This window comes from Cervus elaphus, chromosome 7 (genome assembly GCF_910594005.1).
Source record: "Cervus elaphus chromosome 7, mCerEla1.1, whole genome shotgun sequence".
Taxonomy (NCBI): domain Eukaryota; kingdom Metazoa; phylum Chordata; class Mammalia; order Artiodactyla; family Cervidae; genus Cervus; species Cervus elaphus.
Window position 1 is genome coordinate 26014114 of NC_057821.1, and position 22726 is coordinate 26036839.

Consider the following 22726-nt stretch of genomic DNA (forward strand, 5'->3'; position numbering starts at 1 on the left):
TTAGGAACTCCATAAACTGAACCTCTTGAATGACTGTGGAATTGAGTTGCCTTTAGTGAGTTAAGCCACTGAGATTAAACTTTTACAGCAGTTTAAGATGAGGTGGTTGGATGGCATCACCGACTCAATGGACATGGGTTTGGGTAAACTCCGGCAGTTGGTGATGGACAGGGAAGCCTGGTATGCTGTGGTTCATGGGGTCACAAAGAGTTGGACACAACTGAGCAACTGAACTGAACTGAAGATCTTACTGCAACATCACTTTGTCCTTCCTGACTATACTGAAATGTTTAACTGAAGGAACAGAGTTCACAAGTTGAAAGATGAGTCAGTGGAGTTAATGGAAAATTCTTCAAGAGATGGGAATACGAGACCACTTGACCTGCCTCCTGAGAAACCTGTATACAGGTCAGGAAGCAACAGTTAGAGCTGGACACGGAACAACAGATTGGTTCCAAATAGGAAAAGGAGTACGTCAAGGCTGTATATTGCCACCCTGCTTATTTAACTTATATGCAGAGTACATCATGAGAAACACTGGGCTGGAAGAAGCACAAGCTGGAATCAAGATTGCCAGGAGAAATATCAATAACCTCAGATATGCAGATGACACTACCTTTATGGCAGAAAGTGAAGAAGAACTAAAGAGCCTTTTGATGAAAGTGAAAGAGGAGAGTGAAACAATTGGCTTAAAGCTCAACATTCAGAAAACTAACATCATGGCATCTGGTCCCATCACTTCATGGCAAATAAATGGGGGAAACAGTGGAAACCATGGCTGACTTTATTTTTCTGGGCTCCAAAATCACTGCAGATGGTGATTGCAGCCATGAAATTAAGATGCTTATTCCTTGGAAGTAAAGTTATGACCAACCTAGACAGCATATTAAAAAGCAGAGACATTACTTTGCCAACAAAGGTCCGTCTAGTCAAGGCTATGGTTTTTCCAGTAGTCATGCATGGATGTGAGAGTTGGACTACAAATAAAGCTGAGCACCGAAGAATTGATGCTTTTGAACTGTGGTGTTGGAGAAGACTCCTGAGAGTCCCTTGGACTGCAAGGAGATCCAACCAGTCCATCCTAAAGGATATTAGTCCTGGGTGTTCATTGGGGGGACTGATATTGAAGCTGAAACTCCAAAACTTTGGCCACCTGATGCAGAAAGCTGACTCATTTGAAAGGACCCTAATGCTGGGAAAGATTGAGGGCAGGAGGAGAAGGGGACTACAGAGGATGAGATGATTGAAGGGCATCACCAACACAATGGACATGGGTTTGGGTGGACTCTGGGAGTTGGTGACGGACAGGGAGGCCTGATGTACTGCGGTTCATGGGCTCGCAAAGAGGCAGACATGACTGAGCGACTGAACTGAAGAGGAGGTGATGAATTTTTAAAAATGTTTATTTATTTGTTTGTTTTCTTCCACCTGACAATATAAGTACTCCCAGTGACTAGAACAGTGCTTCTGCAGGTCATGCTGTCCTGATCCACCTAGTCTCCTCCTTTTGGGAATGAAGAGTTTGTTCTTTCAGCTGTTGGGAATGTTCCTGTCTGACAGCCCTCAATTATTTGTTCTCCTTTGGAATTACCTAAGGGGAGGAGAGCTTCCCTGGTAGCTCAGATGGTAAAAGAAACTGCCTGCAATGCAGAAGACCTGGGTTCAATCTCTGGGTGGGGAAGATCTCCTGGAGAGGGAAATGGCAACCCACTGCAGTATTCTAGAGAACTCCGTGAACAGAGGAACCTGGCAGGCTACAGTCCATGGGGTCACAACGAGTTGGATATGACTGAGTGACTAACACTCACTCACTCAAGGTGAGGAGAACTGTCTCATCCAATTTCATTCCACTTCCCAGGGGAATTCACCTTCGGTGATTGCTCATTGCAGGACTATAAAGGTCCTGAGCCCTGCTAGAACTTGGGTCAACTCTGGAGGGCTCTTGCAGTGTCAGAACTCCTTGTGGGTTATACTGTGGACATTTTTGTGACTGCATAACAGCCCAACTTCTAAAATCATGAGTCATGTAATTCTTCTTTCAGTTTCTATTGTAATTTAAATATATTTGTTTTTGTGTCTTCTTCCCTTAAATATGGACAATGTTTCTCATCCCCCTTCTTAGAAGGTGAAGATATTGGCATAACTATCCTTCCTTTCTCCTCCTTTACTTTTCCACTTGTCAAATGAAGGTGTCTGTACTTTCTAAAATATTGACATTTTACTGTAACAATGATTGTCTCTGGGCCTTGCTATTAGCTTAATCCTAAAAGTTGCAAGTTTTTTTTTTTGTAATCACTTTATAATCATTTATGTGGTCTAGTACCTTGGGCTTCCTGTGGAGCTGTGGTAGTAGAGTCACTTTTCAGTAACATCCTGGATTGAATCCACTGTTTCTTGGTTTCCTCTCCTTTCTATTTTCTGAACAAAAATTTCACTCTACTAAGTCATATTTTTAATTAACATCAGTAAAATTATGTGTGGTAGGATAATTTATATCATTTCATGTCTAACAGTATTTTTATTCTTTTTTTCATGCCTATTAAGATTTTGAAAAAGGTATACTTTTATTAATTGAAAATAATTTTCAATTAGAACCTTCTGATCTTTCTCATTATCTTAATGATAGAAGTATCTGGCAGTCTGACTTTTTGTCTGTTGTCAGTTTGTTTTATTTTTTTTGCCTCCACTAGGATATTTTATGATCTTCTGTTAAAGCTTGAACTTTTGAAAAAATTTTAATGATGTATTTAGGAAATGAGGTTTTTTTCTTTTTTCCCATTAACTTTGCTATATATCTGACAGTCCTCTTTCATGTAGAGTTAATTCCTTTATATCTAGAAAATTTCCCCTTATTATTTGCTTTGGTGATATTCCCCTTTAATTTTCTCTTTCTCTCTCTAGCTTTGTAACGTGATGTAACAGCAACAATAGATTTCATGGGTCTATTTTTTATGTCTTATCTTTTCTACCATACATTACATTTATTTGACTTTTTACGAAGAATTTCAGAGAGATTGTCTTAATTTAATTTTCTAAGTTTTCTACTAATTTTTTCATTTTAACCATCATTACTGCTTTTATATATGTAATAACTTTTCCCTTTTAATACTTCCAATTAGAAAGACTTTAAAGTTTAAACAAGTTTATTTGCTCTTAAATGAACCTCCTCTACTGTTTATGATAATTTTCATTTCATTCTCATCTTCTCTTTCATATTGAAAGATTTTCTCAAACTTTTGCTCTGCCCTCCTTACCCTTGTTCTCCGTATACTATACACCATCTTATTTCATCTCAAGATACATTTCTTCAAATCTTCCTTAAACCCTATCAAATTATACCTGGTGTCTGTGCAATACTCTCCTGTGTTGTCTTTTTATTTTCCATTGTAAATTCTTCAGAGCTTGTGATTACGCCTTTGTGGAATTATTTTATAGTGTACATTTCCTCCCACTGGACTGCACATTCTTTGAAAACAATGAATGTGTCTGTTTTTACATTATTTTAATACACTGAGAACATAGTGGGGTATATATTGCAACACAGGTACTTGGCCATTTTTGCATTATTTATTGAATTAATTATTATATTGACAAAGTTTGGGGATTAATCCAGTCAATAATAAAGGAAATGTTACTTTGCTTTCTTTTGCTATTATTCCTTACTGCATAAATATTCTTTAGGGTTACATTTCTGAGAGTTTCCTGTAGTTTGGATTAGCATTTGTATACTCAAGGTTTCCTCAATGTTGTAAACCTGAGGAAAACTTTAAAAGCCAATGTAACTTCAAAGAGTGTGCTTCTCTGCCTACTTTTATTTTTTTTTTTTTTTACTCTCCCAGAATAATTAAAAAACAAAACAAAACGTGTATTACGGAAAATTTCAGCTCTGTTCAGTGGTAGGGAGAAAAGTATCTGGTATCAATAGTCTAGTTTTAAAATTATCAAGGAACTTCCCTGGTGGTGCAGTGGGTAAGAATCTGCCTGCCAGTGCAGAGGACATGGGTTCAATCCCTGATCTAGGAAGATCCCACTTGCCATGGAGCAATTAAGCCTGGACAAAGCCTGTGTGCCACAACTACTGAACCCGTGCTCTAGAGGCTGGGAGCTGCAACCACTGAGTTCTCATACTTCTGAAGCCCAAGCATTTAGAGCCTGTGCTCTGCAACAAGAGAAGCCACCACAATGAGAAGCCTGAGCACCATGATGAAAGGTAGCCCCCATTCACTACAACTACTGAAAGCCCATCCAGAGCAATGAAGATCCATTACAGCCCCAAAATAAATAAATAGAATTATTATTTTTTTTTTTTTGAAAATTTCAACTTTATTTGGCCAATGTGTCCAATTCCAATATTGTGGTAGAAATGCCTGAAGAACTGTCAACATGTGAATCAGCTCAAGCATCCTTGGCTGTCTCCCAGCCTGGAAAGGAGAATTATTAAGTCATGGGAAATTTTGTAAACCCATCTACTTAAGTTCACATGCAAACTGGATTATTTGGAAGATAATCTCAAAGTTGTATCATTTCATTCATAACATTTTATTATGAAAATATGAAATAAAATGACTTTTTAGAAACACAACTATAATAATGTAATCACTGCACCTAAAATCACATAAATAATTCTTTAATATGTTCAGTGTTCAACTTTTCTGTCTTACAATAATTTTTTAACAGTTGTTTTGTTTGAATATGAATATGAAAAAATCCTGGCATTTAGTTGATATATTTCATTATTTTAATGTACAGTTTTTCTGACCTCTGTTTTTCCTTTCTAATTATTTGCTAAAGGAGTGCAGTTGTTTGTCCAGCTATACTTCCCTTATGCTGGATTTTGTAGGCTGCATCCCTATAATGTAATTCACCATGAGGTTTGTGGTTTGGATTCTAGAAAACGACAGTAACATCAGGTGTTAGCACCTGTTGACTGCTTACTTGGGGTTCCCAGGTGGCTCAGTGGTAAAGAATCTGCCTGCCAATGCAGAGACACAGGAGTCGTGAGTTCTGTCCTTGGGTTGGGAAGATCCCCTGGAGGAGGAAATGGCAACCCACTCCTGTATTCTTGCTTGGAAAATCCCATGGACAGAGGAGCCTGGTGGTCTACAGTCCTTGAGGTCTCATAGAGTTGAACATGACTAAGTATGCACACACTGACTGCTTACTTTGTGCCAGGCTGTGTGTAAAGTGCTTGATTTGTAAAATTAAATCCTTTAAAATCCTTGTTTTGTATGTAGTAGCTACAAACCTGAGATATTTTATGTAATTTTCAATTATGTAAATTGAAAATAGAAGCATATTAAATAATAATAGTCATACTTCATGCATGCAATCTGAAATAATTTAAATAACTCATATAATTGTTCAAAAATCACAAATTTAAACCATCAGGACTGATTACGAGCTTTTTTACAGTAATGTCATGTGGTGATACCACTTTTAACTTTTGACTGACAAAATTAAATATTTGCTCTTATCTTTTAGAATTAGTTTTAGTTTTGCTATTTTAAACTTGGTCTTCCCTGATAGCTCAGTTGGTAAAGAATCTGCCTGCAATGAAGGAGATCCCAGTTCGATTCCTGGGTTGGAAAGATCCGCTGGAGAAGGGATAGGCTGCCCACTCCAGTATTCTTGGGCTTCCCTGGTGGCTCAGCTGGTAAAGAATCTGCCTGCAATGGAAGAGACTTGGGTTCGATCCCTGGGTTGGGAAGATCCCCTGGAGAAGGGAAAGGCTACCCATTTCAATATTCTGGCCTGGAGAATTCCATGGATTACAGTCCATGGGATTGCAAAGAGTCAGACACGACTGAGCGACTTTCACGTTCTTTCTTGCTATTTTAAAACTTATATGAAGACTTCTTGAATAAATCTCTTTAATAAAATTCACTTACCAAAAATTTGCTTCTCTTAGTATGTCCTGGGGAAGGAGTCTGTGAAGGACTGCACTTGTATATTTCTGGGACACTGGTAATACTGACATTCAATATAACTTTATATTACTATGACACACATACATAAATATACAATACTGTCTCCAAAATTATGGGTTATTACCTCATGAGTCGTTGCCATTTACATAACATTTGAAATTCTATTGCCAAAAAAAATTCTCAGCACGTTAATGTATTTTTAGGTAACCTACATTTTTTTCATGCTAAAATTTTTATTTTATACATTTAGGACCATGGTTGATAATATTTTATATTATTGTTTTAAATATATTTATTTTAGAGCAGTTTCAGGTATATAGCAAAATTCGACGGAAAATACAGAGATTTCCCACATATCCCCTGCCCTTACTATGCATAACTTCCCCTTTTATCAACATCTCCTAACAGATAATGTGGTATATTTGTTATGACTGATGGACCTACATTGACACATCATTATCACTTAAAGTCTATAGTTTACGTTAGGGTTCACTCTTGATATTGTACATATTATGGGTTTGGAAAAATGTATAATGACATGGATCTACCACTGTGGTATCATACAGAATAGTTTCACTGTCCTAAAATCCTCTGTGCTTTTACCTACATTTTCATGATGACCTCTGGTTCACATTCCTTGTATTTACTAATTCTTAATCTGTATTTTGAATTATTCTCTTGCTTCTGCCTCACAGGAAGCTTTTAATCTTCCACCTGCTTCTCAAAGTAAGCATGGATAAAGATCTGTTTTATAAAGCATATAAAATAGCTTAACTAAATAATAAAATAAAATAGCTTGGCTAAAACTTTATAAGCATAAGTAAAGTACATACCTTTTATTAGAGAATAAAAATTTAAAATAAAGTATTACAACTTGCCCTAAGAGTTCTTTTAACAACCCCTTGACCAATGATACATCACTGACCATTATATGCTATCTCTCAGCCTCCCTCATTTTGAAGAGGAAAAAATTCTCCAATAACATATGAAAAGAAATTCATCTTTAATTCCATGTTTGAATCTCATAAGTCATTAAAGGACTCAGAGAAACAAAAATGTGTTTCATGTAATATAATCCATTCTTTTAAATAAATTAATTATAAGTATAACTAGCTGTTTTTAAAATGTGTTTGTATACTATGTGTAAAAGATTTCCTACATAACAAGATTATTTAAATCCTGTTAATAACTCTGCAAAGAAAGTATCAATATTATCATTCCCACTTTATGGATATGAAAAAATAAGACTCGTGTTAGATACTTTGCCAGTGTTTTTAAATACTAGCTATAAAGCACTGCGTCCTGGGTTTGGATATAGGTTTCTTTGCTCCAAACTCCGGGCTTCTCAGGTGGCACTAGTGGTAAAGAACCCGCCTGTCAATGGAGGAGTAGCGGGTTCAGACCCTGGGTTGGGAAGATCCCCTGGAGGAGGATGTGGCAACCCACTCCAGTATTCTTGCCTGGAGAATCCCATGGACAGATGAACCTGGTGGACTACAGTCTATCAGGTCGCAAAGGGTTGGACACGACTGAAGCAATTTAGTACGCATGCAGCATGTACCAAATTCTGCTGTATCAGTTACTGTGTTCATATTGTGTCTTTAGTTCCCACTTACATATTAAGCTCACTGATACAGATGACATGGGTAGATACAGTCTCATACATTTCATAGCTCTTTCACAATATCATCTGCAATGCAAAATATGGAATTAGTAACTTCAGAGTGGAAAGACTGAGGCAAGTACCTATAACATTTTCAAGGGCAAAAATGACTTCAAGCCAAGTCACATACACTCCCAAGAGTGAGGTCTTGGTTACACGCAGGAGAGTCAGAGAATGGAGTTTCACTAAGAGGCAGCAACTCTAGAGGCGAATACAGCGCCCATAGCTGCTGCTACATTGCTTCAGCTGTATTGTCCCTCCTGGGATTTCTCCCTTGTAGGTTTATGCTTTCCTTAGCCAGGAGGGGTGAGGGGCAGGGGCTGGGGATATTGGGGTGTTTTGTTGTTCTTCAGGTGCACAACAATGCACAGAGATTCAGTGAAGCAGGCTTAGGCTTATCTTCCTAGAAACATTCTGTAGCCATATTTACACTACTGTCCTGCACATGCCATGTCAGGAAAGAAGACTATGTGGTTTTCTAGCAGGAATTCACATAAGAGATGAGGCAAACTATACCTGTGTCCTTAAATATGTCTGTGGTTGCTACCCCATCCCTTTTCCTGTTGTTACTACCCCATCCCTTTTCCTGTTCCTGTTTCCTGTTTCCTGTTTCTACCCCATCCCTTTTCCTGTTGTTACTAAGGACAAAATATTTGGTCCTTCTCAGATACCTGCTTTATTGTCTTATTCTAATGTTTTCCTAGCAAACTTGCATTTGTTTGCCTGCTTAGATGATTCTTATCTTTTCAAGTGTGAGGAGGGGAGAAGAAAGCTTCTCTTATCACTATTCATTAGTTAAAAATTAAAAGTTTTGGAAACTAATTTTGACTCTTGATACTTTTGAGATTCAAAATTTCTTCCTAACATTCTTCTATCATAACTTTAAAAGTAATATTAAAATGAGTACAAATGAACTTAATGGTCTTTGATTTCTAACAAATCTACACCAGTGGCAGAGGGTATGTATTACTTTCACTGATGTCTAAATTGGGGGGTGGGTGGCAGTGACCAAGAATGGGAACAAAAGGAAGACAGAAATATTAACCTCAGCTAAGATAGCAAAATGGGCTTCTCTGATGGTTCAGTAGTAAAGAATTCACCTGCCAACACAGGAGACACAAGTTCATTTCCTGGATTGAGAAGATTCCCCTGGAGAAGGAGATGGCAACCCACCCTAGTATTCCTGCCTGGGAAATTCCATGGATAGAGGAGCATGGTATGTGGAGTTGCAAAGAGTTGGGCATGACTTAGTGACTAAACAACAACAACAAGATAGCAAAATATTATCAGTTTATACAGGTCACTCCTCTGTTACTGGGTTTGCAACATAATCTGGGAAATGAGATTAAACAGGCTTAAAGTATAAGAGGCCATGGTCCTAGTCAGCCTTGAGTTGAGAGACAGAAAAAAAAAAATCGGTAAAGACCCCATAAAGGGATTTATTGCTTCCATAGATACATTAGCTAAAGGCCATTGGAGAATTAGGTTGCTGAATGGGATAACTCATGGATCCCATAGAAGGTAATAATTGAAAAAAGAAAAAGTACTAGAAGATCAGGGAGAGAATTCTGAGGGTATGTGAGATGATATAGCATCTTAACTCCCAGAGGAAAAAAGTGTGAGGAGGAGTGTAGGAGGAGAGAAAGTATATGATGAATTTGGCCCAAAAATAGTTCAAGGTCATCTGGCATATCCACTCTTCTGGCATATCCACATAGATGGGCAGTGCATCTGCAATAAGACAGACATGAGATCAAGATTGGTGGGTCCTAAGTGGCTTCTGTGCCATCATCTTGCCATTTCCCTATTCTACAACTTTTCAACCACATTTGTTGAAAACAACAACTTCTTCTCACTTTCCCTCCTCCTGTACAGTCTCCAGTTCTTAACACATCTGAATTCTTACCTGCTCTTCTGGAGTGTGACTCACAAGGGCCCCTGGTGTCTGGAAGGGTCACCTGAGTGCAGGCCTTGGATGATGAAGATGGTGCCCACCACGATGCCCATGAGGCCCATGGTCAACCCCAGGGCACAGACCACAGTCTCTGTCAGCTCTGACATAGGGGCTGGAATCTCAGGCTCTGTAAAAGTGAAGTTTTGTGGAAGTCACAATACAGAGTGTTTCTTTGTGTGTATGTGGGATGGGGTGAAGAGGGTTGGTTCTACAGACTTGGGGCATGGAGCTTAGAGAAGGGAATGAGGTCTATAGTTAGAATCCCTTGAAGTTTAAGGTCACGAGGATTAGGGGATAACAAACATGATGTTCTGGACATGACAGAGAAAAGAATGTACCAAAGGGGTGGGAACTCTACATACCCCAGTGTTTGAGCAGTGGCTTATCCAGGCCCCAGTGTTCCACTTTGCAGTCATAAACATCATCATCGGAAGGGAGGAAGGTGAGATACTTGATCTTGAGGAAAGAATAATCACTCTTGATGAGAAAACTGGTCTCAGAAACACCCTCTGTGACTGAGTGCCCATTCCTCAACCATGTGATGTTGATCACAGGGGGAAAGATGTTGTCCACATGACAGATGAGGGTGTTGGGCTGGCCCAGCATCACAGGAGACTTGGAAAACACAGTCACCTCAGGAACCTCTATGGTGAGGAAACAGCACAGATGTGAAATAGGAATAGCTCTGCTGTGATTCTGCATTGCATCCTGGGGGAGCCCTCCCACTGACATTTCCCAGTCTGATAGTGGAAGAGTTCTTGTTTCCCTTCTGCTGGGAGCCAGTATGCACTGCCTCTGATTTATCCCTGTCCTCTTCTTTTTGAGGACCTGCTTCTGGGGTAGAAACTCTATGGGACCTCTCTTTGAAAGAGTCAAAGATTGCATTATGGAAGTAGGGATCATAGAAATATATATTGCACTGGCCAAAAGGTTCATTTGATTTTTTTTCTGTACCATGGTTCTTGTAGTGCTCAGTTGTCTCTAACTTCATTCAAAACAATTTTGTTAGATTGTATCATGACAGCTGTCATTGTTGTTGTCCAATCCCTAAATTGTATCCGACTCTCTGCAATCCTGTGGACTGCAGCACACCAGGCTTCTCTGTCCTTCACTCTCTCCCAGAGTTTGCTCAAATTCATATCCGTTGAGTCAGTGATGCCATCCCACCACCACATCCTCTGTCATCCTCTTTCTCCTCCTGCCCTCAATCTTTCCCAGCATCAGGGTCTTTTCCACTGAGTCAGCTCTTTGCATCAGGTGGCCAAAGTATTGGAGCTTCAGCTTCAGCATCAATCCTTCAAATGAATATTCAGGGTGATTTCCTTTAGGATTTATTGGTTTGATCTCCTCACTGTCCAAGGGATTCTCAAGAACTCTCTTATCAGTGTGCATTTAAAAAACTTATCAAAATTGGTGAATTTTTGTGTAGCCATTTAAATAATGAAGATGGAAGGAAAAAAAAGCAGCATTTTTAACATATTATGCTTGATTATTTCAAGAATGGTAAAAACACAACTGAAATATTTGTGCACCTTATGGAGAAGGTGCTGTGACTGATTGAACATGTCAAAAGTGGTTTGCAAAGTTTTTACTAGAGATTTTTCACTGGACAATGTTCCACAGTTGGGTAGACCAGTTGAAGTTGATAACGATCAAATCAAGATATTAATTGAGAACAATCAACATTATACCATTTGAGAGACAACCGATATACCAGAAATATCCAAATCAAGCTTTGAAAATAATTTGCACCAGCTAGGTTATGTCATTTGTTGCTTTTGATGTTTGGGTTCCATATAAGCAAAAAAAAAAAAAAAAAAAAAAAATCTTGACCATATTTCTGCAAGTGATTCTCTATTTAAATGTAATGAAAACATTCTGTTTTTAAAACAAATTGTGATGGGTAGTGAAAAGTGGGTACTGTATAATAATGTGGAATGGAAGAGATTGTGGGACAAGTGAAATGAACCATCACCAACCACACCAAAGGCCAGTCTTCATCCAAAGAAGGTGATGTTTTGTATATAATGGGATTGGACGATAGCTGTCTATTATGAGCTCCTTTTGGAAAACCAGAGAATTAATCCAACAAGTACTGCTCCCAACTAGACCAACTGAAGTCAGCATTTGAGGAAAAGCAACCAAAATTAGTCAACAGAAAATGCATAATCTTTCATCAGGATAACACAAGACTGAATGTTCCTTTGATGACCAGGCAAAAACAGTTACAGCTTGGCTAAGAAGTTCTGACTCATTGGCCATATTCATCAGACATTGTACCTTCAGATGTTCATTTATTTCAGTTTTTACAAAATTCTTTTAATGGAAAAATTTCAGTTCCCTGGAAGACTGTAAAAGGCACTTCAAACAGTTCTTTGCTCAAAAATAAAAAGCTCTGGGAAGATGAAATTATGAAGTTTGCCTGAAAAATGGCAGAAGGTAGTGCAACAAAATGGAGAACATGTTATTCAATTAAGTTTTTGGTGAAAATGAAATAAATGTCTTTTATTTTTACTTAAAAAACTGAAAGAACCTTTTGGCCAACCTAATGATTTGTAAAATAGGAGAAGATGAGGTTCAACAATTACTGTGAGAAAATCTAGAGACTCCTTGGAAAGGAGTTTTATAAAGTAGTAAAGGGTATATACCCTTAAGGAAGAAGGGAGTGAGGCCTGATATAAAGTGGTAGATCAACAAAGAGGGGCAGAATGGTGAACACATACTATTGGTAGCAGCAGTAGAGTTGGAGAATTCAGTCAGGAAGTCCACGTGAGTTTTCATGATGGCTATGTTTCTCAGCGCAAACTGTGTGTCAAAACTTAAAATTCTGCTAAATAGGGGCAGCTTCCAGACAGTCTCCTTCTTCTCCAGGTCCACATAGAACTGCTCATCTCCATCAAATTCATGGGTGTACTGGCCAGAGGGACCATAAGACTGATATATGGTTATGCCATAGGAACCAACATGGTCAGCTGATTTGGGGTGAGAAGCAGGAAGGTCGAGAAACAGAGAGAAAAAACCTTATTAAACAAAGTGACAGGAGAAATTGACTTTCTTTTTTTTTTTTTTTTCATTTTTAATATGGTTTTTTTTTTTTTTTTTTAATTACTTCACAACATTTCAGTGGGTTTTGTCATACATTGATATGAATCAGCCATAGATTTACACTTATTCCCCATCCCGATCCCCCCTCCCACCTCCCTCTTCACCCGACTCCTCTGGGTCTTCCCAGTGCACCAGGCCCGAGCACTTGTCTGAAATTGACTTTCAAACACTGTGGGCTTCATCTGTGGCACATTCTCTAGATAAAATTCCCGGCACCTGCTTCCTCCCTGCTCAGTGTTTGTAGTTGTTTACTTAGTTAAAAGGCCCTGCAGTGAAGCCTCCTTATCTCTGCAATTCACCTTCTTGACTCCTTTTTCAGACAGTAATATATATCTAACATGGGCTCCCCAGGTGGCTCAGACAGTAAAGAATCCACCTGCAATGTGGGAGACCTGTGTTCAATCCATGGGTTGGGAAGATCCCTTGGAGGAGGGCTGGCAACCCACTCCAGTATTCTTGCCTGGAGAATCCCCATGGATGGAGGATCCTAGCAGGTTGAAGTCCATGCATGCATTGCAAAGAGTTGGACATGACTGAGCGACCAAGCATGAGCACATATGTAATATCCTTTCTGTCTGGTACTTGTCCTGGGCTGCCAGCTGTTGCTGAAGAACATCTCATCACTGGGTCAATTGGAACTAAGTCACTTTTAGTTTCAGCCTCAGATGGATCTCCTGTCCTGCTCAGCAATGGTCCTTCTGCTTCCTGCACCATTTTTTTCTATCACTAATCTGTGCACCCTGTAGATGACAGAAAGCACATCTTTTATTTTTGAAAGTGAAAGTGAAACTAGCTCAGTCTTTTCCGACTCTCTGTGACCTCATGAACTGTAGCCCGCCAGGCTCCTCTGTCCATGAAGTTCTCCAGGCAAGAATACTGGAATGGGTTGCTATTCTCTTCTCCAGGGAATCTTCTTGACCCGGGGATAGAACCCAGGTCTATTGCATTGCAGGCAGATTCTTTACCATCCGGGCCACTAGGGAAGTCTCTTTTATCTTTGAATCCCCCAAATTTAGTTTGCTCTGTGCTATGGCTTTTCCAGTATCATGTATGGAGGTGAGAGTTGGACCATAAGGAAAGCTGAGTACCAAAGAATTGATACCTTTGAACTGTGGTGTTAGAGAAGACCCTTGAGAGTCCCTTGGACTGCAAAGAGATCCAACCAGTCCATCCTAAAGGAAATCAGTCCTGAATATTCATTGGAAGGACTGATGCTGAAGCTGAAGCTCCAATACTTTGGCCACCTGATGTGAAGAAATGATTCATTGGAAAAGACCCTGATGCTGGGAAAGATTGAAGGCAGGAGGAGAAGGAGACAACAGAGGATGAGATGGTTGGATGGCATCACCTACTCGATGGACATGAGTTTGAGCTAGCTCTGGGAGTTGGTGATGGACGGGGAATCCTGGCATGCTGGCATGCAGTCCATGGGGTCGAAAAGAGTCAGACATGACTGAGTGACTGAACTGAGCTGAACTGTGTGCTCGAAAATGTGTATTGAATGTCAAATGAAGTTCTCAAGAATTACAGAGATTTGGGGAAAATCTGACAGACATGAAAGTAGCAGAACCATAAGAAAGTCAGAAGCAGTGGGGACCAGAGGAGCATTATGATTTGTGAGCCGTAAGCACTATTGTTTTTGTAAGTCCCTACTTTTATAAAAATATTAAAAATGTGTTATAAAACCATATTGGTACAAAGAAAAATATAATGAGGTTGGATTAAAAACTAAAATATTTCCCCCAAGCCTAAAGCTTTTCCTTCTAATTTTAAGAGAAAAATAAATTTATGGGGCCCTACAAGCAATGCAGGCTCTCAGCACTGTGCCTATTGTGCCTAAAGTGTAAGTCAAGTCTGACAAGGGCACTTTTGTGTGATGCTGAGGAAATGTGGAAGTGCTCTGGAGAAGCAGGTGAAGCCTTCACTACCACAAAAATTAGAATGGGAGCTGCCATGATTAGTAAAGTTGTTGAAGATTAAACTCCATTTCATTTTCCTTTTGAATGATCTGGCTTTTTACTTTGGTCTTTTACAAACCCACTCTTCCTGTCTATGAAACAACAGAGGTATGAGCCAGGGATGGATCCTGGAAGGAAAGGAGGATAAAGGAATATAAGAAGAGAGGGTGGAAAGAGGGGGACAGCAAAGGCAGAGGGGCCTAAGTCAGTTCAGTCACTCAGTCATGTCCAACTCTTTGCAACCCCATGAACCGCAGCATGCCAGGCGTCCCTGTCCATTACCAACTCCCGCAGCTTGCTTGAACTCATGTCCATCGAGTTGGTGATGCCATCCAACCATCTCATTCTCTGTCATCCCCTTCTCCTCCCATCTCCAATCTTTCCCAGCCTCAGGGTCTTTTCCAAAGAGTCAGTTCTTTGCTTCAGGTGGCCAAAGTATTGGAGTTTCAGTTTCAGCATCAGTCCTTATAATGAATATTCAAGACTGATTTCCTTTAGGATGGACTGGTTGGACCTCTTTGTAGTCCAAGGGACTCTCAAGGGTCTTCTCCAACACCACATTTCAAAAGTATCAATTCTTCAGCACTCAGCTTTCTTTATGGTCCAACTCTCACCTCCACACATGACCGATGGAAAAACCATAGCTTTGACTAGAGGGGTCTAAGGGACTATGTAATTAACTTGTCCTTAATCAGTTTTCCTCTTACAGGTCTTCCTTAGGTGAATTGAAAGATAAGTAATTTGAATTGACAATTTGAGAATAATATAATTTAATTCACCATGTTTTCATCATAAAGTTCTCAATTTTAAAATAAAAATAGAGATATTCTCTACTTTGTTAAAGAAAAATATGAAGATATACTTGTGATACTAGCAATTTAAAAATAAGAATAATCATTGATTTTATGTGTCTTCAATACTTAGAAATCATTTCTACACACTTATTTTATTTGATTATTTGTGAGGTGACATATGCAAACTAAGATTAAATGATGACTGTGTGGTAAAATGCCTTGTGTGAAGGCACTCAGCTGGCCCCGCTCACCCCTCCCCACCTGTGCCAGATGTCAGCATGGAAATGTATGTAGATTTGAGATCAAGAAAAAGGTCATCCTTCTTTGTATCTGCACAGTATTCATAATTCATGAAACTATTTACCTCAAATAAACTCTAGGAGAAATATATAAAAAGCTTCAAAAGTTCTTCAGAGAAACTTAGGAGCAACAGTTCACGAACTTTTCATAACAAAACATCTACTTGTGGAAATATCTCTAGTCTTGGAGGCAATTGTGAATGAATGCCTTAGAACTCTCCAGGACATATTCACTGGATCCAATATCAGAAATTGAGTAATGACCTTGGTGAATTCTGCAACAGCACAGATAGCAAAGAGAGTGGATCTGGACTCTGATTCCTGAAGGAGGAATGACTATAATTTTTAGATTTACTTAATATTGAGAACATTTTAGGAGTCTCTACTATTTCTAGGCCAATCTCATTTTTCCTCTGATTCCCTGTTCCATATCTCTAGTCTCCACATCCTTCAACCGTGCACTCACCTACAATGTCTTCACCTTCACTGGTCCTCATCATGGTGGTCAGGGCAAGGGTTCCCAGAATCAGAGCTCTGTTCAGGACCATCCTCTACTCAGCGTAGTCTCAGCAGTTGTTGTTCTGGGTTGCAGAGCAATGATGAGGGCTGACCTGAGAAGGAACTCTAAAGCACACACACCACACTCGGCCGGGTCAGGTTTTGGCCAATCAGAAAAATCCCCTATGTTGACACCTCAGTTGCCTGTTGAAGACTTTGTACTAAGGGGCTGAAGGGACTGGGAAATCCCCTGGCTCTGATGCAGCCTCCACTCAGAGTGGATGTGAGGGATTTTTATATGAAAGGAGGGAAGATACTAAATCAGAGTCTTCTCACACGTATGTATGACTGGAGATGACAGAGAACAGAATCTGTGAACTTGTGAATAGATGAATAGAATTTACTCAATTTGAACAATAGGCAAAAACTAGACTGAAAATGTGAACAAAGACCCTGAATCTTATCAGATAATAACAAAAGATCTAAGATTTTCATCATGAGAGATGAAAGAGTCTAGGGTTGAAAAGTACTCCAAGAAATAATGGATGAAAAATCCCCAAATTTGAATAAAGACATAAAAATCTTACAGTTTCAAGAATCTGAGAAAAACCCAAATAGGATAAACCAAAAGAATTTCACAACAAGAAACATGGATTATTAAGCTTGTGAAATGCAAGGGGAAAAATGTGTTAAAGCAAGCCAGAGAAAAATGATACATGATGATAAAAGTGAAGTCACCTAGTCGTGTCCAACTCTTTGCGATGCCATTGACTATTGCCGGCCAGATTCCTCTGTCCATGGGATTTTCCAGGTTCATGGGATTTTCCAGGCAAGAATACTGGAGTGGGTTGCCATTTCCTTCACCAGGGGATCTTTCCGACCTAGGGATCAAACTCAGGTTTCCAACATTGCAGGCAGACTCTTTACCACCTGAACTGATAAGGAAGCATTAAATTACATGACAGATGACTGTGGCTTTGTCACTTGAAGCCACAAAGGCCAGACACAAATGATACAATGTTTTTCAAGTGCTGAAAGTAAAGAATTGTCAATTATGGATTATATCTGGCAAAATTATCCTTCAGGAATTAAGGGGAAATAAAGACATTTCTAGACAAAGGAAAACTAAGAAATGTTGGTAGCAATACTATGCTTAAAGAATGGCTAAGGGAGCTTTTTCATATGGAAAGGAAATGATAACACAAGAAAGTCTGGAATATCAGAATGAAGGGAAAAACTGAATGGGTAGAAATGAATTCTGCCAACAGCTCTAAGCTTGGGAGATGACCTTACATGTGAATTGCAACCTCAGATTGTGACTTCAGTCAGGTGAGACAAAGAGCCTGACATACACTTCTGACCAAGGACACTGGATAATAAATTTAAAATTTCTTTTCTTTTAAACTGCTGAGTTTGAAGTAATTTATGGCAGTGGCTGAAAATAAATACAATATATCTTGCTCATTTAAGTTTTACATACTGTATTTTAAGCACTTTAAAAGAATAATTTTATTGAAGTATAGATGATTTACAATGTTGTGTTAATTTCTACTGTATGGCAAAGTGATTCAGTTTTACATATATATATATATACACACACACACACACACACACACATTCTTTGGCATATTCATATTCTTTTCCATTTTATGGTTTAAGTACTTTTTAAAAACATTGCTGGAATGCTTGATGTTTGATATGCATTTCACATAGTAATTCTTGATTTTTCATGTAACTTGCGGTTGTATTTTTAAATTTTTTTCCCCTCAGAAACTTTTAAAATTAATTTTTATTGTATTATATTTGCTTTACAATGTTGTTAGTTTCTTACTGACCAGCAAAGTGAATTAGTCATATGTATACAAACATCCACCTTTTTAAGATTTCGACAGTTTTTTTTTTGTTTTTTGTTTTTAATCTCTGTTTGTGCTGGGTCTTTGTGCATGAGTTATCTCTAGTTGGGGCAAGCAAGGGCTACTCTCTAGTTTTGGAGCACCTGCTTCTCATTGCAGTGGGTTCTCTTGTTGTGGAGCACAGGCTCCAGAGTGCAGGCTTCATTAGTTTTGGCCCATGTGCTTAGTTGTATGCGAAACCTTCCCAGAGAAGGGATCAAACTGGGTCTCTGTGTCCCCTACATCACAAGGCAGATTTTTAACCACTGGACCTCCAGGGAATTTCCTAGATTTCAACTTTCTAATATAGAAATACAAAGTTTTAAACATATGGTCTAACTTCATGTTTTTCTCTATAGTTTCTTTTCTGTTATTTAAAATAAACCTACCATCTTAAAGAGAATAACTATTAACTTATACATATTTTTCTCTATTTTGAGTTCCTTCCTATTTTACATTTGAACTTTTAATCCATCTCAATACCATCCATGTGTTTGTTTACCTATGGTCTCTTTTTAAGTAAGTGAAGTAAGTGAAAGTCGCTCAGTCATGTCAGACTTTTTGCGACCCCATGGACTATACAGTCCATGGAATTCTCCAGGCAGAATACTGGAGTGGGTAGCCTTTCCCTTCTCCAGGGGATCTTCCCAACCCAGGGATTGAACGCAGGTCTGCCACATTGCAGGTGGATTCTTTACTAGCTGAGCCACAAAGGAAGCCCTGGTCTTCTTTTACTTTCAAATAATAAACCGATTAACCCAATGCCATTTTTAACACATTTCCCTTGCTCCACTGGGCTAAAAATTTACCTTTATTGTGCTCTACTTTCTGAATTTATCCAACATGAAGGTGGGATAACTCGTTCTGCTTTGAAAGTTGTCCCAGTGTAGCATTCTTTTAAATGTGTGAGTGTGCCTAGTTGCTTAGTTGTGTCCGACTCTTTTCATCCCCATGGTCTGTAGCCCGCCAAGCTCCTTCATCCATGGAATTTTCCAGGCAAGAATACTGGAGCCAATTGCCATTTCCTCCTCTAGGGGTTCTTCCTGACCCAGGAACTGAACCCACGTCTCTTGGTCTCTAGCATTGGCAGGCAGATTCTTTACCACTAGGTTACTTGGGAAGCCCCATTCTTTAAATAGGCAAGAGTAAATTTCCATGCATATAATTAAAAACAATTTAAACCTTCATTTTAGTCTCTTGAGGAATATAAACTTTGAATTATATTTTTAACGCCAAGAAGCAGTATTTTAAATTTCTTTCCAGATAACTTTCCCCCCTAAAATCTCACACTAGAATTTGTTCACTCACAATTTCCTTGCGACCATACAGTTTTTTCACCTCTAGGTGTCATGATAATCAAGCGTATCTCAAATGTCTCTCAAAAGACTTGTCTCCTGACCTCTCACCCCACTGACTTCCAGTTCCCATGAGCTACTGCTCCTTACCTTACAAACCAGGATTGATTACAGGGGTGTGGAGTGGGTCCTTTTGTGCCAAGAAAAAGTGGAGAACACAACCTATAACATGAAAGCTTCTGTTTCCCATCTTAAATTTTTCTCACAGGACTAATTGCTTCCTAGGAGTATGGTAAATAAATTTCTGACTCTCATTAATTTTAATATAAATTAGGTTCTGTTTCAAAGCAATTAATTTTATTCAACAATTGTCTTTTTTTTTTTTTGTAGCTGGACACATATACTTTAATTGTTTAACTTTATAACCACTTGTAAACATCTATAGAAAAACTCGGGCTTCCTAGGTGGTACATTGGTAAAGAATCCGTCTGCCAATGCAGGAGATGCAAGAGGTGTGAGTGTGATTCCTGGGTTAAGAAGGTCTCCTAGAATAGAAAATGGCAATCTTCTCCAGTATTCTTGCCTGGAAAATTCCATGAACAGGGGGGCTACAGTCCATGGGGTCATAAAGAGTTGGACACTACTGAATGACAGAACACACACAGAGAAATTCATCCTACTTTTCTTATTAATAGCTATTTTTGTATATTTATTATTATTGAAAAATTTTAAAACATTTTACTAAAAAATCTATCTTACTGATACTTAAAATAACTCTAAATATGTAACTTGTTTGGGAGATTAACAAAAGTTCTCCTGTTCTGGAACATGGTATCTTTATTTATTTATTAAACTACTTTCTGTCCTTAAGTCAGCTTCTCTTCGATCCTATGGACTGTACAAATGACTTAGAGTTTATTACCTTGATATTTTGTGCATTAACTGCTCTTCAAAATGATCTGTTTTCTAGACCAGATTTAGTGGCTTAGTCTGCCAGGGACAAGTGACACTGCCTCACTAACTGGAGAAGAAAGTATTTAATGGTTTAACTTAAACACAACTTCTGTAATTTTTTTAAAGTGGTATTCCATATTTGGTTACTCTGTGGGCAAGTAAATATTTTCTGCCACCAAAGAAGCCTTCCTTTCCTCCAAGAGCAGGCATATGATTATTAATAAAAAAGAGTGCTCAGTGGTCATTTAGTTTTTGTTCTTGTCCTGAGTGTCTGGGCTGCTAGTTTGATAAATTTATTTCTAACTAAAGCATCTCTTCTCAACCTCATGCAGTGAATTTTGATTCACAACTGCTTCAAGCTTATCTACATTATAGTAATTTTCCACAGTGAAATCTATCTATCTATTTATCTATCTATATAGTTTTGGAGTAATATCAGTACAAGAGCAAAGAACAGAGTGTCCAGATTCAAACATAACTTTCAACAAGGTTGTCTTTCTATAAGATGCTTTCAAAATAATAAAAATTGATTTGATCCATATAGATTTAGAGGGACTTGGATGGATTTGGATGATAATTTGGCATCATCATCAGCTTGAATGCTTTTTTGAGATCCTGTCTTACATCTCTGACAATCCTAAGACTAAAATTGAGGGTCTTTTCCATGAAACGTGTCCACAGACACCATTAAAATGGTCACATTCTCCTTTGTTTTCCTTCATGCTTTTTCTGGTTTGTTTAAAATTCAGCTTATTTGGAATAATTAATGCATGTTCATGACAAAAATTTGGTACTAAGAATCATTATAGTAGAAAATTTATCATCTCCCAATCCAAACAGAGAGTTACCAAGTGTGCCTCTGAGGAGGCAGCAGTTGTTAGCACGTTCTGTTTATACTTCCAGAAATATTCTAAATATATACAAGGAAAAATTGTCTAGTCCAAGTATTAGCTGAATCAGTTCAGTTCAGTTCAGTCGCTCAGTCGCTTCAGACTCTTTGTGACCCCACGAACTGCAGCATGCCAGGCCTCCCTGTCCATCACCAACTCCCAGAGTTTACCCAAACTCTTGCCCATCGAGTCAGTGATGCCATCCAGCCATCTCATCCTCTGTTATCCCCTTCTCCTCCTGCCCTCAATCTTTCCCAGCATCAGGGTCTTTTCAAATGAGTCAGCTCTTCCCATCAGGTGGTCAAAGGATTGGAGTTTCAGCTTCAGCATCAGTCCTTCCAGTGAATATTCAGGACTGATTCCTTTAGGATGGACTGGTTGGATCTCCTTGCAATCCAAGAGACTCTCAAGAGTCTTCTCCAACACCACAGTTCAAAAGCATCAATTCTTCGGCACTCAGCTTTCTTTAGAGTCCAACTCTCACATCCATACATGACTACAGGAAAAACCATAGCCTTGACTAGATGGATCTTTATTGCCAAAGTAATATCTTTGCTTTTTATATGCTGTCTAGGTTGGTCATAACTTTACTTCCAAGGAGTAGGCGTCTGTTAATTTCACAGATGCAGTCACCATCTGCAGTGATTTTGGAGCCTCCCAAAATAAAGTCAGCCACTGTTTCCACTGTTTCCCCATCTATTTGCCATGAAATGATGGGACCAGATGCCATGATCTTAGTTTTCTGAATGTTGAGCTTTAAGCCAACTTTTTCACTCTCCTCTTTCACTTTCATCAAGAGGCTCTTTAGTTCTTCTTCACTTTCTGCCATAAGGGTGGTGTCATCTGCATATCTGAGGTTATTGATATTTCTCGCTGCAATCCCAGCATGATTCCATCTTGTGCTTCATCCAGCCCAGCGTTTCTCATGATGTACTCTGCATTTAAGTTAAATAAGCAGGGTGACAATATACAGCCTTGACATACTCTTTTTCCTATTTGGAACCAGTCTGTTGTTCCATGTCCAGTTTATCAATTATTAGCATTAAGTCATAATACGTTATACATTTTGGTTTTTCTAATTAACCATTTATCTTTAATGTGTTTTCTTATCTGGACTTAAATATCTGCCTCATTTTGAAAATAGCCACTTAGTAGTCTGATAGTGATAGACAGTCATGTAGTTTTCTATCTATGTTCTTTTAAACAATGGTGCAATGAATAACTTAGTACATTAATTAATTTATACATCTTCAATATATATGAACAATAAATTGTTAGAGGTGGAATTGCTAGATCAGGGACTTCATGTTTGTAATTTCATGTCATTAGTGCCAAATTTTCCTTCATTTACAATCACCATCAATGTATGAGAGTTTATTATTACATTTCTTGAGATTTGCTTATTTTATACATAAATATTGATGTCCTCAACCTTTTCCCCCATATTAATTAGAGTGGGTCCTACCAACTGCTGTAACAAATTCATGAATGTATGAT

The 22726-nt window shown here is 38.6% G+C and overlaps 2 protein-coding genes across 2 annotated transcripts in view; one reads left to right on the plus strand and one right to left on the minus strand.

Moving 5' to 3' along the window:
- Nucleotides 1-22726, plus strand: part of LOC122697205 (boLa class II histocompatibility antigen, DQB*0101 beta chain-like) — a 122461-nt gene that overhangs the window by 78698 nt on the left and 21037 nt on the right. The window lies entirely within an intron of this gene.
- On the minus strand, nucleotides 8823-16308 carry LOC122697211 (SLA class II histocompatibility antigen, DQ haplotype D alpha chain-like). Its single transcript, XM_043907742.1, has 5 exons — nucleotides 16167-16308; nucleotides 12268-12516; nucleotides 9907-10188; nucleotides 9497-9671; nucleotides 8823-9321 (listed from the first exon to the last, which is right to left on the minus strand). Exons 1-4 carry the CDS (start codon nucleotides 16246-16248, stop codon nucleotides 9517-9519), a joined length of 768 nt encoding a protein of 255 aa, XP_043763677.1. The 5' UTR covers nucleotides 16249-16308; the 3' UTR covers nucleotides 8823-9321; nucleotides 9497-9516.